The 22,780-nt window shown below is 37.9% G+C and overlaps 1 protein-coding gene across 1 annotated transcript; it reads right to left on the bottom strand.

The window, feature by feature from the left end:
- Positions 1-9,673: 9,673 nt before the first annotated feature.
- Positions 9,674-11,183, bottom strand: CORC01_00060 (uncharacterized protein; the record flags this gene model as incomplete). Its single annotated transcript, XM_022611718.1, has 5 exons — positions 9,674-9,853; positions 9,913-10,303; positions 10,356-10,650; positions 10,733-10,833; positions 10,927-11,183. The coding sequence occupies 5 exons, from the start codon at positions 11,181-11,183 to the stop codon at positions 9,674-9,676; spliced, it is 1,224 nt and encodes a 407-aa protein (XP_022481723.1).
- Between the last annotated feature and the right edge of the window lie 11,597 nt (positions 11,184-22,780).

Here is a 22,780-nt window from a genome sequence, read left to right as displayed (position 1 = left end):
AAAGTTAGTATCGACCGAGATGCGTTGCGCAGGCTTTCTTACCGTGAATATAGCTCTCCATATGTTCAATATTGTTGGATCAGGAGAGACAGAGGCAGATGTCGAGTGCCTGAATGCTTAGAGGTACATGCAAACCTTCTATGGACTTGTCTCCACGTCAACAAAGACCTGGATAAAGCCATCGTCAGAGACAAATGTAGGATGACTGGGAATGATCTGAATGTTACCGGTCAACTGATGGATTGGCTGACCATTTCAGGAGTCACGAAGCCGTCGAGGATGATGCCCTCACCACCTTCATGATTATTGCCATCGGCATTGAGTCTCCCCATTCCAATTGCGGTCGGTACCCCGTAGCTCTCAACAGCCTTCTCCCTTCTGTTTCTAATTCATGTATGGGGGCGATCTTGTGCAGGTATTCCAGCGGGCCTGGCGGCAGAAGCATATCCAAGTCGGTCGGGATCTCGGGCGAGCCTGGCATGGCTGGCGCAGGCTGCGGCGTCCAAATGAACGTGTGTGTGGGATTATGGATGAAGACCGTGGAGGGAGGGTGTTACTTTGAGATGCCTTGGGTCTAAGAGATGCTAGTTAGTACGATAACCGAACAACATGGCGGTGGGAATCTGACGGACATACCTCCTGGAACCAATGCCTCCTCGACAACCCGCGTCCGTCCTGATCAACCATGTGCGCGGTCAACATGGGCTTCTGTAATTCGATCAACGTTGCCTAGGTTAGGAGATCGCCTTGTACCTCAACCAGCCTGTGGTTCATGATCTTTTCTGATCGCTCTGGAGCTCCCACTTGGCAACGATCCAAACTAGCCCGACGTCATCGGCAGTCAGACTCAAGCTGTCGGTGGCTGCGGCTATAGGATATACTTGGGCAAGAGGGCTCCCTAGCTTGAGGGCGAAGGAAGAGGGTTTCGGTAGTTTTTCATCTCATGCCCATGGCTAGAAGAGCCTGCCGCCAATATTGCCCTCATTCAGCGTCCGTCTATCCCCGACACTCAGTTGTTCGAGGCCCTGCCGGCATCTTTCTCGGCCGCAAAGTGCTGTCAGCGCACTACATCATCGAGGCAGAGCTTCACCCTTTACTGAACCTCTTCATCTCTATCAACCCAGCCAACCTACCGATCGCGTTCGCGGTAGCCAAAACTCAATAACACCGTCGGCCTCCGGGCTCATTTCTTGGGCTCCCGCCTCAAAGAAACGAGAGGATCTGGAGCTTGCGACTTAGGCAGAAGGGTTCTTTGTTTAGTAAGACCACATTTGCAAGTCAGTCGGTCAGTGGCGCGGTCTACCATAATTCCAGGTCACGAAGCCTCTTTTCCCATCTCCGATTCGCTTGCACCCCGAGCCAGCCTCCTCGAGCATATCCCCCGGGTAGGTTTCCCATACGTATATTCAAAAATTGCTCAAAACGGGTGGGCTTGAATTGAGGTAAACAAGACATTGCAGCCTTGTATCCCATGCCTTACCGCAGCCACCCTCATCCACTGGACATTATCTTCTACCGTTTTCGCCTGCAATTCAAGCTTTTCTGTTCGACAAGAGCCCCAGCTAGGAATCCCGTACAGAAATTTCAAGCCCACTGAAAGGAGGTGAACCTGGATTCGTTTATACTTTAGGAACAGTTCAGGCTCATTTCAGGGACACTCAGTCTGAGTGGACTTGAATTCTGGCCACGTGGCAGGATCTGTAGGGGTTTCTTCCGCCTGCTGGTCCTTCGCATTGGACTAGGGCTTCGTGATTACTGGGGGGGGTTTGGAGGTTGCGGAGTAGCTTGCCATCGCAGAGAAGGGCGCTGGGATCGGCTTAAGCGGCGCAAGAGGCAGAGAGACACAAAGACGGAGACTAAGCTTAAGGCGAGAGAGCAACCCGGGGTGAAGATCGCACAGAGACAGGCCGCCATTAAACTTGCCAACCAAATGCGAGCCCGAACACCTGTCCTCTGGGCCTCTTGATGTTTCTCGTCAACGCCGTCAACTCCATTTGCTTGCCCACATTCGGCAGCTTGATCTCCACGTCGTGCGCGGTTGCGCACCTCATCTATATCCTTGTCTCGGACCACGTTTTCGGTCAATTGACCGTATTGCGGGAAAGCAGCAGCCTATCAAGGCGTGGGAAAAAGGTGTGTTTTTCATTAGACTCATCATTGTACTTGATCCATCCGTTGTTCTACCTCCTCAATGCCAACCGCGTGCCTCATTTTCAGGCGTCCGTCCCCATTCCCAACCGTGCCAAGCTGAAACTGCACATGAAGGCCTCAATGAAAAGTCACATCGAAACCACCGGGTCCGCGTCGAAGGGCTACTGTCCGGTCTTGGCGCGAGTATCAGCTATGGCATGAGTGTCCGGGGATTCAATGCGCCGAGCTGGCTAGCGCACAACAGTCCCTACGTCTCGGGCGGCCTTGAGCTCCTAGAGCAGTGTCGGTTAAATAGATCCTGGACCTACTTCGCATGGTCCATGACGATCACGACCATAGTCCCACTGTGGGAGGTCTGGACACTGCTGCTTGTCAGTCCATTCCGGCTTGAATCAACATACCATCGAAAGCGTTTCAACGAAGGTAGCGAATCACATTTGATGAAGCCTTGGAACAGCTGACTGCATGCAGACGGATGGAGCAAAAGATGAACACGCCGGCGGCGGCCCTCCTCTCCGGTGCACTCTCGTTAATAGCTGTTCCCGCAACTGGTTCAAGACTTCACAATTTGCAAAGAACAGGTTATGTATCACCAAAACAGTCTTAGCCTTCACACACGACCATACCCATTGGAAAACCCGGGATCCCGTCCGCTCTCCCATAGATAAGCCAATGAGGGCCGGATTAGTAGTTGGGTCGTTGACGACCAGCGAATACCCGGTATTGTATGTATTTTTGTTCGAATCAATGGCATCTTTTTTAGGGGCTGCGTTTTGCGCGGTCTCATTAGGATGTGTTGCTTGTGTTATACCTTCACTTTCGTCTTCGGCTAGATATTCATTCGTTCAGAGTAGACAGTTCCGAATTCACTCACCCACTGCCGCATCACCGTTCGTTACTTCCCTCTCAAGTTCCGATGTCGACGTCGCTATTATGGGTTCCATTTCACCCTGCAATCTTGCCGATGCCTAGATAGCGGCGGTGCGACATCCCCTCGTGGCGGCACCTTAGCGATGGGGAGATGCAAAAAGGTAAAACGGGCGCAAAACAGATGGACGAGAGATTAAATCCGGTGGGTGAGAGAGATATGGATGCAGATGAAGATCAACAATATGGGAATGCGCTTGATGATATCGTGGTGGATGAAGCGGTGGGTTAAAGGGGAGAAGATGCGTACGCGGAGGTGAAGGTGAGAAGACAACGAGGGAGAACATAATTGGGAGGAAAGAAGAAAAGCTCTGATGGGCAAGGAGAAGGCGTATCATTGCGGAGACATGCACATCACTGTTTGAGATCTCCGCGGATGTAGGGCACGATAGCTCCGTGATGAGACGCGCCGCAGACGACGGACACTCTGGGAGATACGCCCGGGCAAGTTAAGAGAGAATTATGCGAGCCGTGGTGCTGTTGGCGGTGACTGGGAACTGGTCATACAGTTCCATGGTGGTTGAATACTTGTTTTCGAGGTTTAACGACATGACGGCAAGCGACCAGACTCCTCATTTCTCCAAGATTGGGTGAAAAAGGACCTGCATTTTATATACATACGCCTGAGTTGTCTTCTTGATATATGCATTGGGCTTTGCAGATTGTTTGAGCATCTCGGATTCATTGACGACTGCATGGGACATTTCTCCGACCAAACTCGACAGCGCAACTCGCAAGTGGCCAGAGGTAATACTCGACCCGGCACGGGCAATTTCGATGTGGTTCGCAAGTCTCATTCGCTTCTGTTGGTCAGATGGCGCATCGATTTTCACCCTCGCATTAGCAGGGTTGCGTGAAGAGGGCAAGAAGAAATGGGTTATGAGGCTCGGGTTGGGAACATGAGGCCGAGGGGCATTCACCGTCCGCTAGACGTTTCTTCCCAGAACCAACCAGCCCGGCAGCTTCATCCACCATTGAATCGCCGCCGAGCGCGCTTGATTCAGCTCCGCCCATGACGCCTATGTTGCTTATATTACCCGTGTTTTTTGTGATATGCGTGGTGGACAGCGTCGGAGATACGCCTCGAGATTTCACTGAGGCTCTTTGAAGGCTCGTGGGGACAATGAAGCGGGTGCCTAGTTGACTCGCAGGTCGCGGACTGGTTGGAATCGCAGGAGTACTTGCAGCAGTGGTGGTCTCACTGACGAGGGTCGCGATTGACTGGCGCGCAAGTACGAACGAGCTCTGGGTGGCGGCAGCGGCGGCGTTGTTAGACCGAGGCTAGACAGGATCAACGCTTCTCGAGCTCGCCACAGCGGGTTGTCCTCCGGTGATTGAGAGAGGCGATCTGGGCGTCTGGCGTTACAAAAGGGAAGAGAACGTTGTCAAGTCTTCGAGAACGGGGTTGATGGTCACAGAACTTGCTGGAGTACGGCCATGAAAGGTGGCTGGGGACACGCAGGCGGCCTGGGAGGGGGGCTGCCTTTGGTGGTGGGATGTTATGAGTGCGTGCGAGGATCCGGAGGCAGCTGGTCTTTGGATCAGATTTGGATCGTAGGGCTGCTGCAAGGATGATTAGAACGCTTCAGCTTGGCGTGCTCGACAACCTAAACGTACCGTGATGCGGGCCAAGGCTTGGTTGATGTCGGACGCGATTATTCCAGCTGCTGAGCGATTCTTCATAAACATGGCTTGAATCAGTGAAACTCCCTTGTCGGCATCTCTGTATTGATCAATAGGATCTAGTCAGATTGCTACTTTTTGTGTTGGTGTTCCTATCATCGGAGGGTAGTTTCTCTGAAGATCATCTAAACCTCGTCTCCTAGTTCAAAGAATTGCACTGACAAGGGGGATGTTCCAGTTCACTAAACACAAGAATTCCGAGACTCCTTGGGCATTCCCGAGGTTCAATCTCGATGTTGAGCTCAAGACGGCTGTTATCGACAGCGCATTTGCATCACTCGGAATTATCTTCGCCACAGTATGCCAAAAGTGGTTACATTAAAGAGTTGAGCTATGGGCAATCAGTTCGTTCCAGGCTAGCATGTTGGAGCTATGAATATTGGGCGGTGAGATGATGCTATGTCGATAGAAAGGATTTACAGTCATTAAACATCCCTTGCGCTTCAAATCAATTGAATTCATGTCCGCTGTAGGTCGTGGACTCATGTTTGGACCGGCAGTCGAAGATAAACGTGTTCGCTCCCGAGTCAAATAAATCACTCCGCGGCCCTCCTTGCCGGCCTAAACCCTGACTCTGCTATGGCAGATACTTATACAGAGAAATTTTCATATTCGGAGAAGACTTCAGGACTAGTAGATTTTGAGAAAAGTCCGGAATTGGAGTAGGTAGACATTACGCCTGAGCTAGATTTTAATCTTATGCTCTATGTACACCTCACGGACAAAGACCCAGTAATCGGTGATAAAGAGGAGATAACCTCTCAGGAAGTCATTTCACCTGAAGATTGAGTGGCTTAGGACAACTGTTCTTGGCATTTCAGAGGCAACGAGACACTAATCACCAGGGATAATTAAGACTAAAAATACAGTGTAGGTGGAAACATGGGCAGATTGAGTAGAAGACAGCTAATTTCCTCGATCACAACGGAGACACTAATCAATGTTCACGGCTCTGTTTACTTCCCTGTGTATCCTTGGAGGTGTTAAAAAGAATTTCATGAATAATTGAAGTCTTTTAAAAAAGACTCTGGAGGTACTTGAATAAAGTAAGAACCTTCTCGTCGAGAATTCCTTCCTTCGGGACGCAAGTTCTCCCTAAGAAGAGACCCTAGCCGCCACTGTATATATAGCGTACGTGTATACCCAGAAAACGGCGGTAAGCTTGCGACTTGATGATGATACTCTAATTCATCCAGAAGAGCGTTAATTAGAGAAACGTAATAAGGGTTCTTGCTTAGACTACTATGACTACGGTCAGGTATCTGAATTAGTCCAAGGTTTAGGTTTTATGGATCTTGAAAACGGAAATAATGAGGGTGTGTCTGTTTATTTCTGAAGAGGTTTTTTCCCTGTTCTTTCTATCTTTGAAACGAATGATGCTTTGCTTAATTTCGGGTACTTAAACTCTGTAAAGAAGCTACTGCGAGTCAACGGGTTGAATCCGCTTGGCGTATTAGCATTGATGCCCGGAACCCCGTAGCATTGCTTCCGTTGTTTCTTTGCCGAGCTGGAAGCTCGGACATATCTCAAATATCGTTTTATTCGATCGAGATCTATTTAAGACGATGAATTGAAAAATGGAAATGTCAACCTGTGACATTCAGAATGCAAGAAGGATCAGAGTCATAGGCCTATCTTCAAAGACAATAGAGGAGGTAGACGGCTAGAAACGTGTTCAAGATATATCAGTATGTTTCCTGCACGGTTTTGATTGAGGAGGAGGCTACTATTGTTCAATTAGAAGAAAGAGACAGCCGATTAACTAGTTCATAACTTCCGGTAGCTGGGTCGTGTAGACTGTTGATTAAAAGGCGTAAAACAAGAGTAGGGAGCTATTTATTCACGGCGACACTAGTGACCCAATTACTTTACCCAAGGAAACGGTTACGAATGTTGGAGAGCCAGATAACATTTCAGCTCGACTGCTACCGTGACCTACGAGGGTTGATCGTTGTTTAGAGCAATCATTCCATGTCATAATTTTTGACTTGAAGGTTCCGAGTACTTTACGAATGCGAAAGGTGGGGGAGACCATACTTGGCAGTAATTCCCCACGTTCCAGGTGCCCACTCTCAATACATTCCCACTCAGATTTGGGATGTCAAAGACATCTACAACGGTCTCTTTTGGCATATTACCATAGCGAGGGCTGTCCATAGACTTGGCAGAAGCAATGTTGAGATTAGCTTCCTAGCCGCTGAAGCAAAAGACATACCTAGCTAAGCAAAAATACATACAACACCAGGTATTCGCTGGTCGTCACCGACCCAACTACTAATCCGGCCCTCATTGGCTTATCTATGGGAGAGCGGACGGGATCCCGAGTTTTCCAATGGGTATGGTCGTATGTGACAAGAGGACCTCAACAAAGCTATTATAAATCTTTAAGAAGAAAGCCCATCCATCTGAGATGATTAAATCTGATTGTAGGCCCACCCTATTAAGTGAGCTTGAGCTTAAACTTATTTTAATCTTAATTAAGGCTATTGTTTCCTTCATGTTCGTCTTTTGCTCATTCAATTTGAAACCATCCAGTTGGCCACCACCATTCAAAAAGTGCGTGGGGGAAAACGAGCGTAGGAGCAACGGCAACGTCTGGTATTCTTGTAAATTCAATGCTACAGTACCAAGAGTATATCCTGCAAGATATATTACCACCCTCTTGAGCAAACCCAATCGATTGATAATTGCTTGCTCCTTATTTGCGAGCTCATTTTCACTTTCTCACCGTCCCCTGGGGCTAGAAGAGATAACCAATGTTTGGATACGCAGTTGTGCCAAGCGCTTAGGCACGATCGACGTCGGATGATCGCAATTTGATTACTCGGTCAGCCGCTTCCGTATTGCATGTGGGCTTAAGAAGGCAAGCATGGCCATCTTCAATCGTGACAAAAGTTCATCCCTCCCCTTTCAAGGTGCCACCTCGCCCCTTCACGAGCCACCGCATCACCTTACCAATTTCCATCAAGCTTCTGTTGACATTCGGAGGGGACCAGATCATCCTTGCCGACATTGATCGCTCTTATTATCAACGAACACCTCATTGCATGCATGGGGGGAATCCTAAGCCAAGACGTTGTAATCGAAGAACATGTGACAAGACAAGCCAAAGTAGGCATGGATCGCTGGAGAAATCCTTGGACTTTAGATTTCACGTAACCCTATTCCAAGCTTTCTTCACCGTCAAGTCCGCATTTCCCAGCCTGCTTTATCTACATCTTCTGTCTTATTCCCCATACAACTTCCTCTTGGCGCCACCCGCTCCCCCTCCCTTCAATTTCCGCATCTATCCAAGATTTGATGAAACCGCTGAACACGGCCACGCCGAGAAGACATCCGAGCTGAGTACTCACGCTTAGGTATAGCATTGCGAAAACCTGATCACAACCGCCGGAAGCTTGCCGTTCTTGTTTGATTTTGACAAGGAAAGCACTGCCTGTTACTAACTAAATGGTGTCACTGCCTTTCTGGGTTTGGAGCAATTCGCCACGACCACACTCATGATCGCTCGTCCCCCACTCCTGCCCCCCCGGCCGACAACACCACTCTAGGAGTTGCACATCGTCTCACAGTCGTCTTTGGCGAACGTTCAATTTCACGAGTCTAGGTGCGTTGTGAATTCTCTATGGAGCATAGCAGAGGCTGCTCTACAAACCCGCGACTACCGGGCTGGTGGGAGGCGACGGTCGCAGTCTTCTACCAGGTTGACCGAGACTTGCCAATTTCAACTGAAACAAAATTCTTTGCATTCCAGAGTCCTCGCAAAGGATTTAACAACGTCCTGGGTACCGTGGGGGCTGGTGCTGTTTCGAAATCCACACGAATCCGCCCCAACCAAGGTCACCTCTACCAAGACTGCTTCGATCATTTTGCAACGTATTAACTGCAGTCATATCAATTTGGCGTTTCAGTAATACCTCTTTGGAATTCCAGTAGAGTTTTGTGAGTCGTTTCGATGCTGCCAGCGATTATTTTCACCCTTGTGGTCACGGTCCAAATGTTCCGCACCCGGGCCACATCGTCCCAGCGCCGTTTATCCCCGTACCACAGAGAGTAACAACACAGAAAGCTCAAGCCCGCCGTTTCCCAACACCTCTCATTTCATCAAGCTGCCGCGATAAGCCTTCTTGCAAGGTGTTTCATAGGATCTGCGTCGGTGTATGCGTAGCCGTCTGCCATCTATTCGACTTGCGTTCGCCAAAGTAGACGCCATGGTGCTCAAGGGACTTCCATAGTAACTAGTGCTAGGAACCAAAGCAGCGTCCAATGCCAGAGTCCAGCTGCTGTTAGCGGCGACTTCGTCCTTTCCTCGTTGCCATAAACGCCCAATCATATGACGAATGTCAGGCAAACGGTGAGTATTAGGCTTCACAAATGACCCTGTCTCATTGGGTGCGCCGGTGTGACAGTAGCAAATTTTGAGAATCCCCTGGCCTGCTCATGTTCGCGATACGGAAATGCCCAGACCAGGAGACAACTAATGCTTCCTTTGGGAGACGAGGCTATCTAACAGTAGCCGACCCATCAAACACACCAAGTTGCATGACAACGGTGAGAGTCGAGCTATTCGTTCGCTTTACACGAAGATAGGCCGCGGGGACGTGAGCTGCTCCTGTGACAAGGAGCTGGATGGGCGGGCAGACCTTATAGGGTGGAATCAGTGACGGAGGCGAAATACCTGTTCGCCAAATGGCATAGTCCAAATCCACTCAAAACTGGTGAACTTGAACTTCAAGTCCACTTCAAGTCCACTCTTAACGGGTGGACTTGAAAGAGAAAGCATGCCAGCGGTGAGCAGAGTCGGGTTAAGCACATTCTTCAAGCTTAAGTGGACGAATCCTTGTTGCATAGTGTTTAGATCATGGTCTTGAATGCATCAACCTGGATACAACTGAGAATCGTCCTGCTGCACTCATAGGCAAGCGACTAGTCCAGTAGTTGAAGTCTCGTCCGAAAGCCTTAGGACGGCCTGCTTGGACCAAGGCCAGTACGTGTTCTCGATCCACCGCTTCAAGTATTGCAGCACGCATACGATGTGATACACACCCGTGGCCTTGGCCGTAGAGCCAATGTGTTGGCTGGTCCACAATGTCTGCTCAAAGTGTCAGCTTCAGAGCCACGGCCTTCGAATCATCAAGTCCAACAACTCACCACTTGATCGCCCCGTTTTGTGCTCGCCACAAAGAACCATTCGTGTCCTTGGATGATTATCCCTGGCCGAAAGTCTGGTAGCTGCATCGTGGGTTCAGCCCGTCCCACCAGCCGGTCCAACGACTGCCACTGCGCAGCATGCCATGTAACCAACTGGGTCTCGGCATTGTTCATCCCCTCACCGTGAATCTTAGTCTCGATGGAAAGAGCGATCGGCCGGGCCTGGAGTGGTGGAAAATCGGTGTGATTGATGGATTGGTTGGCCAATGCATCTTGGTCACGAATAGACTGGATGGCGATGGTTGCCAATGCGTCGGGACGGATGCACGCGCAAAAGTCGACCTTGCGGCTCACAGGATCGGCATAGTCGGGTAACATCTTAGCGGACGTGCTGTCAGCCGTGTCAGAACGGTTCAAGGTGAAGGCGTGAGGTGGAGAATTACCATGGAGCAAACGCAATTATGTCGTCGTTCTTGGACCACAAGCCGGTGAAGGCGAGTTCGAGAATGCGGCTATGAACAATTTGATTCCATCCGGCTTCGTCCATCTGTTCGTCACGGCAGCTGATGCCTCGATCCATGATGTCCAGCACGGCGGCAACGGAGGGTGTGGGGCCGAGTATGGTGCGCGAGCCATATGCGCCCTGCGTCGCTTGCTCGTAGAAGAAGCTTTCGAAAACATCCTGCTCGTACTCTGGGTTCGATGTCTGGGCGGTCTCAACCGAGGCCTGTATAGTCTCTCAAATGAGAGGTTTGTACCTTTTCCGCGAGACCAATTATACCGATTCCCCTGTCCTATCGACCAATATCCTTCCACATACTTTGGAGCGAGGCTGGGATGTCCTCCCTAATGGTGAACTGCCGTGCAGAAGCGGTTCTCACAGCCCAGTTACGGGCCAGCTTCTTCGGGGAGACAGAGCCGCTACGGCGAGAGGATGCAGTAATTAGTGGATTTCCCCATTCAAGTATCATCCTAATATTTTTGCTTCTGGGAGTCTAGTCATCATCTCAAGACGAGGCGATGCTCGAGGAGTCGTGGGTATCGTACGATCGTTTCGTCGGCGAGACGGACATGGTCGGTGACGCCGGAGGGGCGAGGCGGCAGGGCCTTTTCGGAGAGGGCTGCAAAACGTCCGATTCGGTATGTCGGCGTTTGCTGGAATTAATGCCGCTGCTCGATGTGCGATGTGCGAAGGAGGGCGGATCCGGACAAGGCGAGAGAGTATTGAGCCAAGCCAGGACGTCTTCTCGCAAACGGTTCGGGGAGGTCATTTGATGCGCGCTTCGGGTGGCATTATTTAGACAAGGTTCGGTGATGATAAGATAATTTATATTCTCATGCTGGCGGTAGATACCGTCGAGGGGTGAAAATGTTGAGGCTGCAGCGCAACGAAGGCATCGCCAAATCGGCCGTGGGGTTTCGCTCTGCATCGAAATGTCATCAGCTCCCTGTTGTGGTTGGCGGTCTGTGCAGTCGCGCGGGGCAACGTACCTAGCCTTGATCCTTGTGGCTTTAATTAGCTGGTGGTTCACTGCCAGCAATGATGCGCACGTGATATGGGATTTGCCAGGTTGACTCAAAAGCGCTCCAGTGCCCGCCGGGCAGTACCTAGGTCTATAGGGTCTTTAGCCTCATCAAGGTTAGTGGATGGGGTGGGTTAGGGTGCGAGTCGAGCTGCGGGTTTAGTGTAGACTCCCCGCCAGCCCGTTCCACCTGCCGACTTGCAGCAGCCGCACTTGACGATTTCTACCCTAATGCGCCGCAATGCACCTAAATTAATAATCGCTCACGAGGCCACAGAAGGACTAACAACATCGCCAACAGCGAAGATAAAACAGTGTCTCAATAAGAACTGATCTGTGACTGTGGAGTGCTTGCGGGTGTGGAATCTGCAGCTGGTGGAGTTTTAGCACCTAGCCGGGCGGACTTGAAATTTCAAGTCCAATCAAAACGAATAGACTTAAATTCAATATACACGAAATAGCTAAACAAAAGGACTTGGATTTAGATACACTCGAAATAGATGGACTTGAGGACCTAGTTTCAGGTACACTCGAAAGAAGGGAACTTGAAATTCTAAGTCTAATTAAAATAGGTGAACTTGGATTTAAGTAGTTGTCACGCGCTATTTGGAGCTGGCAGTCTCAAACGTGGACAACCTCTTTAAAAACAGGCGTCATTTATTACCTTCCCTCTCGCTGCATCCGTCGCTATCTTGTTATTAGATATGGGAAGCGTGGTATGACCACTATCTTGGCTGCAGCAGTAGTTGGTTTGAGAGGACGTCTTCCTCTCCATGGCCTGAATAAAACTCAACCGCATTGTCGTATTGAATGTCCCATAAGTTCTGTCTGATCCTTCTCCCTTGACGTGTTCGCCTAACACTGCGACATGGGCGAAAGCGCGTACGCAGCGGCATTGTCTCTCAACATGAGGCCCTTCCCCCATTACGTTCGACCTTCGCGGCCCCATGATGAGCACAAACTAGGGCAGCACCGCCATACCTGCTATCATTTGCGTCTGCAGGACAAGGGAACTGCCTCCCATGCGGAGTGAAATCGGCAATATAAGATCTTGCATTTGATAGTCCATCTCAACGCTCAGAACTTTAATGCCCAAGTGTCAGCGCACAAGGTATCCGGTGGCCCGCAGTCCCACTCCAAGTCCACCTGATTTCAGTGGACTAAAAGTGAACATGCATCCATCCGCGTTCACATCCTCTTACTTTGTAGTCGCCGGCTGCCGCTTCCAAGCCACCAAGCCAAGCAAACACAGAGCCGTGGCCATTCATTTGCCAACCACAATCAAAACGAACACGTATTTTCCATGAAGCGGTCGATTGATCGCTAATAACTAAAACACAAACGTAAGCAAGACCTCATCCAAGTCCATAAAGAAGGTCCCGGCACGGATTGGGTCCTCTTCGTTGCGGCGCCCTTACAAAAAAAGTTGGCAACGGTTGTGCGGGTACCATCGGCTCTCACAATCCCCCACTCTTCACACCCCCGCCACCCCACCCTCGGAGACCCACTAAACCTGGCTGTGTGGCTACCAACCTGCCTATCCGTACAGCCAAATCGAAGGCTCCTTCATCGAAGTTGATGATAGCTTCACTTGGCCCGACCGTACGGTTCACTCATCTGCCGGGAGAGATGATGCGCTCGCCAGTTGAATTTTCATTGGGCTTCTCAGGGCACCCGGCTCCAAGCACGTTGATTTCGACCCTATCTTAACGCCTGCCTTTTCAAGTGTACTTGTCGGATTGGAAGCCCAATTCGACCTCGAGTCAGCGCCAGCGCAGGGGCCATCTAAGGGTCTCTATATCAGCGTTTAACCAGCGATCTAACTAATAGTTAAAACCTCTCTTTTCTATTTCATATAGAGATCAATATAAAAATAATTAACCCTTCGTCACCATAGTTCGATTAAATAAATCATTTTATAATTACGTAAATTAATATTAATTAATAATTTAACTATTATCGTAAATTAATAAAGCTATTATAGAATAAAAAAGGCGACCCTTTAATATTATATAAAATAAAAGAATCGTATTATTTTAACTTTTTATAAAAATTAAAAAAAACGACTTTTTAACGCCGTACGAAATAAAAAATTTCCGATTTTTTAAACTTTTATTAAAAAGGAGACGTTTATTATATTAATAACGCTTTTAAATAATTTAGTAATAAAACCCTTTAAATTAACCGCCGATTATTAAAAAATCCCTTTTTTTTATACCTTTTTTAATTTTAAAAGACCTTTTTTTTTTTTTTTCTTTTTTATTTATTTTTCGTAATAAATATATAAATTTATTTATTTTATATTTATATTAACCGTAACCGGATTACGTAATATTTATATTTATTTTATAACTTACGAAATATAAACACAAAAAAAAGACGTAAATAATAAACTATATAATCTATTTAATTATTACGATCGGCTAATCGTAATAAGGTTTATGTTAACAAAAGTCAGGGCTACGATACTCATAAACAATAGTCGTCATTAAAATAGCTTTAAAAAAGCTATTATCTATAAGTCGTTAAATAAAAAAGCTTCGATAATTAGTCGTAGTCTTATTAATAAGGTTCTTAATAAAGATAATTAAAAGCAATCGTTAGATTTAGTATAAAAATTAATTATTAAAAAAGCTATAGAAATCTATTTTTGAGCCTAGCTCGGGCTATCCTATATACAAATCCTAGTCGTAAACGTATCCTTTATAATATCTTATTTATTTATTATTTAACGGTTTACCGAACGGTCGTCCGTCTTATATTTTTATAATTACTCGTTTTATTTATTTATAGGTATTTATTTTTTATTTTATTGTACGATTGTAGTTATATGACTTATTTATAGTTCTTTTATTTTGAGGAGAGCCGTTATTATTATATATATAATATAATAGCCGCCGTAGGTCTTGTAGGGTAGGGCCTTAGTTTAGTAATACGTATTAGGTCGTAATATTAGCTCCTCCCCTCGAAAGTTTAGTCCCTAGGCTTATGAATAAGTTATTTATTCCTAAGTTAAGGAATCGTTAAGTGTTTTTATTAAAATATGTTAACGCTATATTAAGCCGAATTAAAAAATCGAAATTATAAATAGCTACGTCTCGTTGCTATTTATTATATATTATTCGCTTCTTTAATAAAAGTATAAAAATAATACCGTATTTAAATTATCGTTTTTAAGGCGTTTATTACTTAGTTCTTTTCGATTTTAATATTTACGAGATATACTATTGCTTAGGTATTTCGTACGATATTTTTATTAATATTATCTATATTTATAAGTTCTGTAGATAGTTTCCTACGGGTCTTAATTAATAAATATAATAAATCGTTTAATAATAAAATTTAATCGTTTTAATTATAAAAAATAAGCAAAAAAGTCGCGGTTTTAAAAAAAAATTATAAAGTTATAAAAAAAAGCTAAGGCTTATTAAAAAGCTTAAGCTAAATTAAATAAATCGTTATCTAAATTAAAACGCCTTTATTCCTAAAAATAAATAATATTTAAAAAAAGTCGTATCGTATTAAAAGAATTTCTTAAGGATACCGAGAGTATTTCCTTAGTAACCCGGGAGGCGTAAGTTAATAATACTTTTAGCGTTATCGATTAAGACGCCGTAATAATTAAAAGTTTTAGGTTTAAATTTAATTTTAATACTCTTTGAAAAACTATTAAAAGTTTTAAAAGTTCATAACGGGTTCCTATATATTATCTTTATATCCATAATCTTTCTATTTAATAAGGTATTTTTCCCATCCTTTTTTAATTTAGTAATCGATAATTCGCTTAACTTCGTATTTTAATTCGTTAAGTTTAATAATAATACGATTTTTAATATATAAGCCTTTAAATATTAGTTTTAAAAATAAAATATAAAAAACTAGGTAGTATCGTATCGTGTTTAAGAATTTTAATTTAAAATTAATTAATAAAACTTTTTTAATAATTTCGAAAAGTCTAAGTTTTTTATAATTTAATTTATTGTTTAGTTATTTCGTTTTAATATTATAGCGAAAGAGATATACGTTATTTCCTTTTTTTAAAATTAGTTTATTAATCTTTAATCTATCGGCGTATTTTTTTATACGTTACCGTATAAACTTAAGGTCTAAAGAGGCTTTTTTTTAGATTTTTTTAAGTTTACTTACGTTTACTATAACTTTTATAGTTTATAATCCTTTACGTACTTTTCTATATATAATTAATTAAAATCCGTAGTTAAGGTAAAAAGGGGATTCTTTCGTATTTTTACTAACTACGCTGTTATATATAAACTAAACTATTAGTAATAGTACTACCTAATTATTTTAATTATAATTTATATAATAGCGGAAATATATTTTAAGAATTTAGTTAATCTTTTCTATTTATTTATCGGTTTATAGATAAAAAAAGGTTAATAGTTTATAATTTATACCGAGCTATAAGATTAGAGATTTCTAAAACTTAATAGTAAATAGCTTATCTTTATCGGAAACTATTTCCTTAGGTAAACCGTGGTTAGTAATAACTATTTTAAAGAAGGTATATACTAATTCCTTAGTGTTACTTACTTTTTTATATAATATAAAATAAGCGAACTTAGTAAATCGGTCGATGATAACTAAAATACTATTATATTATATGTTCGTTAATAGTTCTTTAGACTTTAGTAGTTTAACGATGAAGTCTTAAAAGATTAAATACTATATTTTTAAGGGTATTAATAGTGGTTATAGTTCTTTATAAGGCTTATAAAGGCTATTCTTATTTTTTTTATAAATATTATAGTCCTTAATAGCCTTAATAACTTCTACTTTTATAACGGTTTTATTGTAATATTGATAAATCCGTTTTTATATTTTTGTAATACCTTAGTGGCTATATACTCGAGTACTATAGACTTTTATAATAAGTTTAAGAGTTATTTTTTTAAACGGGCTAGTATTAACTTTTCTAACTATTATAAAGAGTTTTATAATAGGTATAAGATCACCGCTATCGTTATATTTAAAAATTATTTATATTTCTTTAAGGATTATAACTTTGTAATTAAGCCGTTTATTAAGAACGTCCGCTTTACCGTTTTTTAAACTTTTTTAATGGATAATTCAAAAATTAAATTTTAATAAAAATTCGTTTTATTTAATTTATTATTTATTTAAATTTTTATTTATTATAAAGTTTGTAAGGTTCTTATAATCTATATAGATAATAACTTCGTATTTAATTTTTAAAAGCTATAGTCTCTATTCTTTAAAGGCTTCGATTATAATTATTAATTTTTTATTATAAATTTATTAATTTAATTCTATTTTATAAAACGCTTTAAAATAGAATATATAAAAGTGAAATACTCTTTATTAGTCTTGCTATTTTAAGATAGCTCTTATAGCAAAATCTAAAGCGTTAGTCTCGATTTCGAATAGTTTTTTTAGGTCCGGAATTATAGTTATTAGTTTCGAAGTGATTAAGTCCTTAACTTTATTAAAAACTTCTTTACATTTTTTATCCTAAATAAAGGTTATGTTTTTTTTTGTTAAGTTATTAAAAGGTTTAATAATATTAACGTAGTTTTTAAAAAATCGCTAATAGAAATTAATAAATTTTAAAAATAATTATATATTTTTAACGCTAGTAGGTATAGGCTAGTCCTTAACTATTATTACCTTAAATACTTATATATAAATTTATCTTAATATAATCGTATAGCTAAGGAAATCTATTTTTTATATATAAAATTCGTATTTATTAGGCTTAATAAAGAGCTTCGTATTTTAAAGTTTTTAAAATACTATATAAACGTATTTCTTATACGTCTTAAAATTGGGGGAAAAAATAAAAATATTGTTAAAATAAACGATTACGAAAATATTAACGTACTTTTTAAATACGTAATTAATTATTATTTAAAATATAGCGGGTATATTAGTAAGTTTAAAAAGTATAATTAAGTATTTATAGAGTCCTTTACGGGTTCGAAATACCGTTTTCTATTTATCTCTTTTTTTAATTTTAATTTAATTAAATACTTTTTTAAAGTCTATTATAGTAAACTATTAAGCTCCGTATAATATTTCTTTAAGTTTTACGATAAAGGGTAATAAGTAATAATTCTTTTTAATAATTTTGTTAAGTTTTTTATAGTCGATTATAGGTCTAAGCTTTTTTTTATTTTTTTTAGGTACGAAAAAGATTAGTGCTTTTGTTAAAGAGGATAATAGTTTAATATAACCTTTTTTAAGTCTGTCGTTAATATATTTATTAAGTTCGTTGCGTTTAAATTAATTTATAAGGTATAATAGATAGAATTTAGGTTATGTTCCTTTTTTTAGTTCGATCTTTATATCCTAACTATTATATTTTAATAATTTTATTTTTTTTTTTAGGGCGAATAGTTTTGTATAAATCCGGTACTCCTTGGGTATAGTTTAAAGTAGGTCCGATTTTTAATTGTTTATGCCGGGTACGAATATCTTAATAAGTTCTATCGTTTTAATAAAAGCGATATATTTAGTTTATTTTCGTTTGTTAGGTGTTGCGTAAGACTTATTTAAACCTTTTTTTTTAAGTCGTTTAGTAATTAGGTTTATTTAATAGAGTTAGCCGGTTCTTTAATCTATTTATAGATTATATTTTCGTAATTATAAAATTCTTAAGATAACGTTAGTATTTTCGATTTTTATAATGTCGTATTTTAGTTATTCTAGTTAATTATTGATATATATCGTGAGGTATATAATTTCTTAATTAATATATCCGTCGTTATAATTAACTTATTTTTTTTATTGTTCGTAAGGTATATAAGTTCGTTTTCTATACTTATAATAATTTATATTTATTTATTATTTTTAATAAAATAAAGATTCTTTAAGCGCCGTTATCGATAATAACGTTTATATTATATTTATTTATTTAGAATTTAAGTCGTAAATATTTTTTATTAAAAAGTATTATAAAATATAAAAATTTGTTTATTTTAGCTATTTTTTATCGTTTTTTTACAATTAGCGTATTTAGTTTTTTAATATTTTAAAAGCTAATACCCGTCTTTTTTTTATAAGCCGTTCGTAATTAGTTATTAAATTAAGACGCTTTTATCTTTTAATAAATAAATATAATACGTTAATAATATTATAGATATCGTTTATTTTTTTATTAATAAGTTCTCTCCCTTTAAAAAATAATTTATAGTTTCTAAATACTTTAATATTAAATTATATATCTAAAATATATCGGTTATATAGGTAATCTTTTAAGTTTTTAGTAAGCTAATTTAGTTTTTTTTAAAAGCTTATAGATTTTTATTATTTTAACTGCTTATTTAAATCGGCTTTTTTTTTAATAATAAAATCGTTAATATCGAATAGTATTTTATAATCGATTTCCGATTAAGTACGTCGTTAAGCGACGTTATGAGGTTCGTCTGAGTTATAAAGCGATTATTAACTTATTAACTATTTGTAATTTAATATATTAATATTATCTAAGAGGGGGTCGTAATCTAGTCCTTCGGTATTAAATTTTATAAATATATTATTAATAATTTTTTTATTTAAGTCGTCCGGTTTAATATTTTTTTTAAACGTAAAGAAGTTTTATTTTAAGCGGAGTATATCGTCCTTTATTATTACTTTAAGTTATTTATATATTTATTATTTTAAAATAGTAAAGACTATTTTTATAATTAAATATTAAGGAATATAAGTATTTACTATATAATAAGCTTTATTTAGTTTTTTAATACGTTACTAATAACGTTTTTTTAATATTTAAAGTTCGTAAATTAAATTTATTTTTTTATTGATTTTGTTTTTTAGCCGGAAGAGGTCTTTTTTTATCTTAACCTCTAGCCGTCTTTAGAATCGTTATTAAAGTGAGGCGAGTATTGTTTTTATATTTAGTCGTTTTTTCTTTAGTAATCGGTTAATTTTATAATAGCTAATTAAGATACGGATATAGTTTTTATTATAATCTTTTATTATTAAAAAACGTTATTCGTAATATTAAATTATTTTATTAAGTACTTGTCGTATTATATAAATAAATTTACTTAAAATCTATATTTTACGAGCTAGGATTTCCTTTTTTAACTAAAATAAGTTATTTTTATTTTTAGTTATTATCCTTTTTTTTAATTTGTTTTTTATTATCGTAAAGGTTTACGCTCGTTTAAAAAAACTAATAGGTTATACCTTAATTACTTCATATATTATTAAAAGTATTTAAATATACTTTTTATTATAGTCTTTAATAGTTTTAAAGCGTTAAATTACTTTTTGCTTATTTGTTATAACAAGGGTTTTATTAGAGGGCTTTTTAAAATATTATCTTAATTATTCTTTATTATCTCGATAGGTAAAGTAATTATCGTTATAATATATAATCTATAAGAGCGATTTATAAGGTACTTTTTTAGAGGTGATATTAATTTACTTTTTAGGGATAGGTCGTTATTAAATTTGTTTAGGCTATTTATAGTCTTTAGCTATATATCCTAGCTTATCGTAGTTATAGTACTTAAATTTTTTTTTTTAACGGGATTAGTCTTGTTTTACTATGTTAAGGTTTATAGGTCCGCTATATTATTTATAGGCAGTGGTTTATTAAGGATTATTATTCTTATTATAATGGTTTTTTTAATTAAAGTTATATTAAAGTTATTATTGGTATTTACGTTTTAAGTTAGGTTCTTATTATTATTTTTTCTTTTCCTTTTTTTTTTTATAAAGGCGGTTATTAATTTTAATTATAAGTTTAGTGTATTAAAGGAAATCGTTTAATTTATTAATTTTAGTAAGTTCGTCCTTAACCTTATCTTTTAATCTTTAATAGAATATAAAAATCTTAATATCGTTAATAAGATTAAGTTAAGTACTAAGGCGTTTAAACTCGGCTAAGTAGTCCTTTATTAATTTAATTTATTAAAATTATAATATATTACGTTCGGCTTATCGTTTCTTATTTAGATTTTAAAAAAGCGATTTAAAAACTTTTTCGAACCCGTTAAAGTTATAATAAATATTTTATATTTTGGTAAAGTATTTATTAAAGGTTTTTTTTTTAAAATATTTTTTTTAAAAAGGTTCGAACTATTTAAAAGCTCGTCTTTTAAAAAAGCTAGCAGTATATACGACCTTTTTAATTTCGTTATTAAAGTCTTTTTAATAGAAGTTCTAAAAATTCTTAACTTAGATTAGGAATCCTTTTAAAGTTCTAGGGGTCCTATTAAAAATAATAAGTATGTTAAATTTAAGTTTTTATTGTCCTTTATTAAGAAGGATAGTAACGATATTAATAGTATTTTAAAACGTATTTATTTAATTAATAAAATTTAAGGCTTTTTAACGTTCGTTCTTAAGTTTTTCGAACGTAATATTAAATATTCTTTATATTTTGATAATATCGCGGTCGTTTTTAATTTAAACTTCCGTTAATTAGGTAATAATAATATTAAAAAAGTCTATTAGTTCTTTATTATATTAAATATTTTAATTAACGACGCGGCGTATCTAAGCGTATATTATTTTATTAAGGACCGCGTTTTTGTTAAAGTTATATTTAATATTAAGTATTTTTATGTCTTTTTTAGCTTAAGCTAGCTCGGCGTTTAAAACCTAGGGCTTTTTACCTTTATTAAAGAAAGATTCGGTAAATATTGTTTATACTATTTAATAAATTTTTGTAAAGTCGACTTACTAAATAAAAGTAATTAAAATATTACGATCGATTAATTATAATAAGGTTTATATTAATAAAAGTCGGGGTTACGATACTTATAAATAATAGTTGTTATTAAAATAATTTTAAAAAAGCTATTATTTATAAGTCGTTAAGTAAAAAAGCTTTAGTAATTAATCGTAATTTTATTAATAAGGTTTTTAATAAAGATAGCTAAAAGCGATCGTTAGATTTAATATAAAAATTAATTACTAAAAAAGCTATAAAAGTCTATCCTTAAGCCTAGCTTAGGCTATTTTATATATAAGTCCTAATCGTAAATATATCTTTTATAATATTTTATTTATTTATTATCCAACGGTTTATTAAACAGTCGTCCGTTTTATATTTTTATAATCGCTTGTCCTATTTATTTATAGGCGTCCGTTTTTTATTTTATTATACGATCGTGGTTATATGACTTATTTATAGTTCTTTCGTCTTAAGGGGAGCCGTCATTGCTATATATATAGTGTAGTAGCCGCCGCAGGTCCTATGGGGCAGGGCCCTGGTCTGGCAATGCGTATTAGGTCGTAATATTAATTTTATAAATATAAAAAATAAGCCCTTAGTAAAGATATATTTAAGTATTACGGCTAGCTAGTCGTAGTAAGGTTTATATTAATAAAAATCGGGGCTACAATATTTATAAATAATAATTATCATAAGAATAACTTTAATAAAGCTATTATTTATAAATCGTAAGATAAATAAAATTTTAATAATTAATCGTAATTTTATTAAATAAGTTTTTAATAAAGATAATTAAAAACGATCGTTAAATTTAATATAAGAATTAATTATTAAAAAAGTTATAAAAGTTTATTTTCGAACTTAGCTTAAGCTATTTTATATATAAATCTTAATTATAAATATATCTTTTATAATATTTTATTTATTATTATCCGACTATTTATTAAACGGTTATTTATTTTATATTTTTATAATCGCCCGTTTTATTTATTTATAAATATCCGTTTTTTATTTTATTATATAATCGTAGTTATATAATTTATTTATAATTCTTTTATTTTAAAAGAAGCTATTTAAGTTTTAATTATTATATATATATTATATAATAACCGCCGTAAGTCTTATAGGGTAGGGTTTTAATTTAATAATACGTATTAAATTATAATATTAGCTCCTTTTTTTAAAAGTCTAGTTTTTAAGCTTATAAATAAGTTATTTATTTTTAAATTAAGGAATTATTAAGTATTTTTATTAAAATACGTTAACGTTATATTAAATCGAATTAAAAAATCAAAATTATAAATAGCTACGTCTCGTCGCTATTTATTACGTATTATTTATTTTTTTAATAAAAATATAAAAATAATATTATATTTAAATTATTATTTTCGAAGTATTCGTTATTTAGTTTTTTTTAATTCCGATATTTACGGAATATATTATTATTTAAGTATTTCGTACGATATTTTTATTAATAGTATTTATATTTATAAGTTCTTTAAAAACTATTTTTTATAAATCTTAATTAATAAATATAATAAATTATTTAATAATAAAGTTCGATTATTTTAATTATAAAAAATAAATAAAGGAGTTACGGTTTTAAAAGAAAATTATAAAGCTATAGAAAGAGGCTAAGGCTTATTAAAAAGCTTAAATTAAATTAAATAAGTCG

Source organism: Colletotrichum orchidophilum (genome assembly GCF_001831195.1).
Source record: "Colletotrichum orchidophilum strain IMI 309357 chromosome Unknown Scaffold_1.1, whole genome shotgun sequence".
NCBI lineage: Eukaryota > Fungi > Ascomycota > Sordariomycetes > Glomerellales > Glomerellaceae > Colletotrichum > Colletotrichum orchidophilum.
This window is presented reverse-complemented; position numbering and strand designations above follow the sequence as displayed.